We start from the raw sequence: 7,038 nt of genomic DNA on the forward strand, positions 1-7,038 counted from the left end.
GCTGAATGCATGTTGCACCTCCCCTTTAACATCACATTGGCATATTATGACGGGTTCTAAAAAGTTTTTGATTTGTTGTACTGTTTGGTCCATAAAAGCAAAACACAACGGCGTCTGGAACTGACATTCAATGTTTACTTCTTAGAAAGCAGAGAGTGTTTCAGATGAACTCACGGCTGTTGGATTGATTGTGAGATGTTAAGCTCATTAAGGTCACTAATTGAAGAAGGCCGGTCTCATTTCATTCCCTTCTTCAAAGTAAAGTGAAGAGCGTTTGATTTGTGCGTTCGTGTGATTTCCATCGAAGACGGAGGAGGTTAATCCAGAATGAATCTCTATAATATCAGCGTCTGTTGGAAGGTCACAGATCCTCAGTAATGATCTCTCGCTGGCTCCACATTAGACGGCTGCTGTTATTCCTTACTTAAGAGGTGGAGCCAATGATTTCCAATTTAAGAAAATGAGCTTGGGCTTTCTGGGCGCTCGATGCCTGAATGAAGAAAGTGTTTTCCGTGAGTGTTTTCCTGTTAATGTTCATGTTATTGCTCAAATGATGCTCTTGATGAAGTTCTCAGCTGCGTTTCCTTTAAGTATCAAGTAGTCTCGTATGCTTCTCCTAAAATCGCTTAAATTAAATTGAATCAAATGAGAGAATTGTTGAAATATAGAAAGAGTAGGAAGGTGTAAAATGAAGGTCAAACAATCTGGATTTGGGTACATTTGATGGGAGTTCATATTGAGATCTTCAATGATATTGACTTTTGATGGCAGACATGACAAAGCTGAGCTCAGTTCGACACATTGTTGACATTGTAACTCTAAGGACGGAGACAATTTTTCGGAGACTCTAAGGAGAAATATCTGAGACACAAATGAGATTTGAAGGGATAGTTCAACTAAAAATGTTAATTCTGTCATCGTTTACTCCCCCTCAGACAAAGGAAGATATTTGGAAGAATGTCAGTAACCAAACAGATCTCCCCCCATTGATTCCCATAGTATTTATTTTTCCTACTTTGGGGGATGAGATCTGTTTGGTTACTGACATTCTTCCAAATATCTTCCTTTGTGTTTAGCACAGCAAATAATTCATACAGGTTTTGGATCATTAGGAAATGATGACAGGATTTTCATTTTTGGATGAACGATCCCAGTAAGCAAAGGTTTCTATTTGCTCTCCGTTTAATTTGATGTTTAGAAGGAGAGATAACTGAAATAAAATGTATGTATTTAAACTATGACTAAATAAAGTAGAGCTTTAAAATCTTTGGATTTTGTCTTTGGAGAGTTGAAATTGTTCATTTCGAAATTACATTTATTATTATCTTAAGAAGCAAAATTTGAGACACACGTGAAATGACTTGAGCCTTTACATTTCTTTAAGCAGCATGCATGTGGATCATATTGTACGCAGCAAGTGGCGTGCTAGTGTTATATTTTGTAGTACACATATTGTCTGGGTAAAAAAACAAAGCAATCCGAGGCATTAAAATGTGCCTCTTCTGTGCTAATCCCCAGAGAGAGAGTCATGCGAAATCAATGTGCTGTAAGAGTTGACCCCAGCTAAATGGAATTGTCTGGAAATGTACAACCTATAGATCGCTATAGATTCTTCTTGTTTGTCTAAACAATCTGAATTCTCAACGGGGCGGATCAATCCGGCGAAAGATAAATCCAGAGACGAATGTAGAATATCGAGGGTGACAGAGATATAAAAGTGCGATTAGAGAAGTGGTTTACTGAACTGGATTTAATGTCAGCGACACATTCTGATGCTCATTATTATCAGACGCGGATACAAACACGAACACACAACCTGATCACCGCTTGGTAACACAAAGCCAGAATAAACACTCGATACTCTGTTAAATGAATGGCCAAACTAAACGAACTCGAAGCACTTTTCTCTAATAGGTTCGCGTTAAAAGCACAAGTCCTCACAGTTTAATGTGACGTGAAATTAGCATAGAACGGTAGCTAGCTTTAAACACATTGAATGTCTGTATCATGTCGTTCTCATCAGACCTGGATTCCAAAGATACAACCATGCATCAAAATCATCATTTTAAAACATGTTGATTCATTATTTTTAGAAATAAAAATTCATTCTCAACGTCTCGAACTCAACGGCTTACAACTCAATTAAAGTGTAAATTACATTTTATTAGGCCTTACTAACAAAGGTTTGGACGATTTTTTTGATTTGATAATTGTTGTCATTGTACAGTACATTGTGTGGACAAGCAACGTTTTATGAAGAATAAAACCTACCACTTACCATTTTTAATGTAACTTTACGCGAAGACAAACACAACATATGAAGTGTATATTTTCAGGACTTAAAGTGCAGAAATACATGCACATTGTGAGGAAAAATACACATCATTATTCTGACCTGTAACAATCAATAGCATCATCGAGAGGGTTTAGAATATTGATGAGATGAGAAAAAACCCTGACCAAGAGTTTGAGATGGTTGTTTTGCATCTGCCTGATGAAAAGATAAAAGACCCCAAAAGTGTCCTCTGATCTCGTCTCATTTTAGGACTGAATTTCAGTGCTTACCAAAACATCAAAGCTGAAATGATCTGTTCAGGAGCAAATTACCTATCAAAGCCGCCCTATCCACATATATTATACATGTATATCTCTATACTGTTACTTTAAGTAAAACTGACTATTTCACTTTAGATAAAACATCGAAAAAAAGGTTGATGTATTTTAATGAACCTCTGTTATGTCTCCTGAGCTGCGACAGAGAAACCATGTTCCTCCGGGAGCAAAGCTTGGATTGCATACAGTAAACACTAGAAAGAAAGCTTTTATTGCTATTTTTGTGTCTGTGTGTATAAAGTTCTGCAAAAATGCGATAATGAGAAACTAAATTCATCCCTGCCTGTCTCTCTCTGTATCTCTACCTCTTTAAATGGATGCTCGTGTGTCTGCGAGCATTTATGCAAATGTGCGAATTTAACTGGAGTGTAATTTGTAGTCAGCCGAGGTTCTGTATCTGCAAGGTGCAAATTCCCAAACTCCTGACTGGCATATGTGATCCAAATCCATCTTTGTGAGCAGCCTGATGGGCTATCAGACACACAAAGGTGTGCGGTGAAAACCAGATTTTAGACAGGTGTGAAGGACGTGTCATCCTGTACGCCGTCTGCTTGAACAGACGAGCTTTACTCTAAACTTTGCGTAACACAATATCACGGGCTAAGCAGATGACAGGGGCTTTGGGTACGAATTACAATGATGTGTGCTTGTAATCAAACGAGCAATTTTCAGGTCAGCATCCTCACCTCAGAATGTTTCCCGAGGTCTTATGTAATGAGGCTCTGACCCCCATGCGTCCCCTACCGCTGTGTTAAATAGTTTTACTTAAATAATGGCATCGCTTTTGTGTTTGCACTCTTTTTATCACAACGAGAGGTCACGAAAATCTAGGGCCATTTATTCTACCTGTGCATCTCACGCTGGCTGTGCGTGGCCTGTGAAATAATACGTGTTTAGATAAAAGGCACTATGAAGGAGTGGATGCAGGAGGGTCTGGGCATCCTTGAGTCTTTTAATCCGGGTCATTGTGACATGTGAGTGCTGGGTGAGCACCAGCGATTGGATGTAATTGTGCACTTGTTGCTGCTGCTTGTTCGGTCTTTATTGAAGGGCGTAGACAGACTGAGGAAAAGGATTTGGTGGAAAACAGAGAGGGAGAAAGAAGAGGGGAATTGAACAACAGGGGGTCAAGTGCTCCGAACATCCCTGAGATGTTCATGTTAATGCACATGTGTGTAAGTGTGAATGAACATGTGTAAAAGTTAGCACGTGTGTTTAAATGGGTATGCATGGCATGCGTGTGACTCTGTGCATGTGTGTCAATGTCATTGTGTGATTGTGAATGTGTGTTAATGTCAATACATGCGTGTCAATGTGAGGGTGTTAAAAGATCTGTGTATGCGTGTGAGTTTGAGTGCATTTGTGCATGCATGCGATGTTGATGCATGTGTGGATGAATCATTATGCATGTATAGTATGTATGAATATCAGGGCATGCGTGTACATGTGAGTACATGCATGTAATGAGAATGTGTGAGCATGTGTCAAGGTCAGTGCATGTATTTGAATGTGAGTGCATGTACATGTATGCGTGTGACTCTTGATGCATATGTTCATGTAGGCGATTATCGCTGCATGCATCTGTGAATGTCAGTGCATGTCTTTAAATGTAAGGGCATGTTTGTGAACTTCGGTGCATGTGTTTGAATGTGTGTGTGTATGTGCATGTCGTCTCCATTGTCGTGCATGTTTGTGAAAGTCTGAATGCATGTGTGTAAATGTGATTGCATGTGAGACACACAAATTCCAGTGCATGTCTGACCTTTTATTTTCGGACTTTTCTTCAACAAATCACACCTTTAACCTCTGCTCTCCCTCATCTCCCCACTGTCCACAGCAAACATCCTGACGGTGATCATCCTCTCCCAGCTGGTGCTGCGGCGACAGAAATCATCCTACAACTATTTGCTGGCTCTGGCTGTAGCTGACATCCTGGTTCTGCTGCTGATTGTGTTTGTGGACTTTCTTCTGGAGGACTTCATTCTAGGAGCTCCCCTTCCCCACTCTCTGAACAAGGCTGTGCAAGTGCTGGAGTTCTCCTCCATCCACACTTCCATCTGGATCACCGTGCCCCTGACCATAGACCGCTACATCGCCGTGTGCCATCCGCTGCGCTACCACACCGTCTCCTACCCGGCCCGAACACGCAAAGTCATCCTGGCCGTGTACGCCGGCTGCCTGATCTCCAGCACTCCATACTACTGGTGGCCGGAGCTGTGGCACGGGCTGCCTGGAGCGGGCGGCGGCGGGCGCAGCAGCAGCGCAGGGCAGCATGTGCTGGTGTGGATCCACTGCGCCACCGTGTATCTGTTCCCCTGCTCCGTGTTCTTCTCTCTCAACGCCATCATCGTACGGAAGCTCCGTTGCAGGCGTAGCTGCTTCCGTCTGCGTGGGTACTCCACCGGAAAGACAACAGCGATCCTGCTGGCCATCACCTCTGTGTTCGCCGTGCTGTGGGCGCCACGCACTCTCATGATCCTTTATCACCTGTACACGGTGCAGCCGGCTCTGCCAGGCTCTGCCAGACTGCTTCACCTGGTCACGGATGTGGCAAATATGCTCGCGTTGCTCAACACCGGCGTCAACTTCTTCTTGTACTGCTTCATCAGCAGGCGCTTTCGCAGGATGGCCGCCACGGTGCTAAAGGCTTTGTTTCGATGTAGGAAGCAGCCGCCCCCTTTTTATGCCAGTCAGAACTTCTCCATCACCAGTAGCCCTTGGATCTCACCAGCAAATTCGCATTGCATCAAGATGCTGGTGTACCAGTACGACAAAAACGGCAAACCCGTCTGCATATCTTCCTGAGCGTTGTAAAATATTTATCCGACACTGGCTAGAGTCGCCAGGCAAAGAGACGTCTTACCCAACCTTGAGAAGAAGGTTAATGATGGTGAGCAGATGGCAGCAACTGGGTTTGATTACAATGCCTCAATAAGAAATCCAGTTTCAGGTTGAGGTTGGCCAAAAACGCGGTTTCTACAGGCAGAGTGGCCGGTACGCCATGAACATGCCAATGTCTTTCAGGATATCAATGCAAAAAAGGTCTGAATGCTAGACGACGACGGTACATTTTTAAGACCTCCAGCATGTTTTGATGAACACCAAAGCAAGAAGAGGAAGGTCTGCACAGATCACATGTTACTACTGTATATGGGAACCATGTTAACTCTCTCACCTTTTAGATAATCAAAAAACAACGGTGACATTTTCATCCAATATGCTGTCGGTCTCCAAGGACCCATCGCAAACGGCTTTAGATAATGCTCAGTGCTGGAAAAGCGCTTCAATATCGCTGTCTGAAGAAGAAGAATGACACAACATAAGTACATTATATAGACTCGGCTTCAAAAATCTTGTGGTGCAACTGACTGTTACATGTACAATAAAAAGCAAAAAATTATTTTAGAGGTTAATTATTGATCATTTGAATCAATGCACATACAAAAACACATTCATACTTTGCTGGGCAACCCCGAGAAGCACTTTCCAAATAAATCAATCCCTTTCTGTGGAACGAGCTGCTGGGGAACACCACGTTCATTTATCTTCACACAGCCGGCCATCTGGAGCGTTTTAACTGTGCTGAAAATCTGAGATATATTCAAACCATACAGCGCATAGATGAGGTAAACAACGTAAAATGTGCAATCTGCTCAGACGCGGTCAGAATCAGAACAAGGATGAGGAATTTTTGTTCTCGCTTCAACAAGAAAACAAAACGCGGCCAGTCTGAAAGGTCATGAAATGTAAAATGAGAAAATTGGTAAATGAAATAAGAAATGGTCAGACTTTCTATCGAAGTGAAGTTCTTTTCTTTTTGAAAGAAAGTTACAGTACATGTTGAGAATATTAATCTTCACTCTTGAACCAATTATAATAGTCTTGTTCACAAGTGCTTTTTGGTTAGATATAATGCGTTCAAGAATATTGTTCCTGTCTCTTATACCACTTGCCCCTTGGATGGTGTTGGTGTTTTTGTTATTTGACAAACACAACATTATTCAATCACTATTAAATCAACACAGCCATAAAAATTAATGTAGAATACTTTACAGATCAGATTTTAAAATGCTCCTCCAATTATGTTCCTCTGTATTTCAATTATTATGCGAATATATATATATATATATATGCGTAATATTTGGTACTATTAACTTTTTTGAATCTACGATATGGGTGTAGAAAATCTGCTTTATCTAGTATCAAATACATGTCTGAGATTGAAAGTATTTGAAAATGGGTCTCACAGATCTAAACATCACACAAAAGTAAACAGCAAATCTTTCACTTTAAATTGACATTTACTGTAACTTAAATATAAGTTGAAATGTGTTAACTAACTTGATGATTTCAAAACGTTAAATAGTACGTTGAATTGACTTACTAACTGGACAATACTTAGTTGGCAATTTGATGGTTTTTAAC

General features: G+C 41.1%; 1 protein-coding gene across 1 annotated transcript; it reads left to right on the forward strand.

Moving 5' to 3' along the window:
- Positions 1-366: 366 nt before the first annotated feature.
- Positions 367-5,994, forward strand: gpr139 (G protein-coupled receptor 139). The gene is made up of 2 exons (XM_079457433.1): positions 367-512; positions 4,451-5,994. Exons 1-2 carry the CDS (start codon positions 461-463, stop codon positions 5,416-5,418), a joined length of 1,020 nt encoding a protein of 339 aa, XP_079313559.1. The 5' UTR covers positions 367-460; the 3' UTR covers positions 5,419-5,994.
- Positions 5,995-7,038: the final 1,044 nt, after the last annotated feature.

Source organism: Barbatula barbatula (genome assembly GCF_947034865.1).
Source record: "Barbatula barbatula genome assembly, chromosome: 5".
NCBI classification, from domain to species: Eukaryota; Metazoa; Chordata; class Actinopteri; order Cypriniformes; family Nemacheilidae; genus Barbatula; species Barbatula barbatula.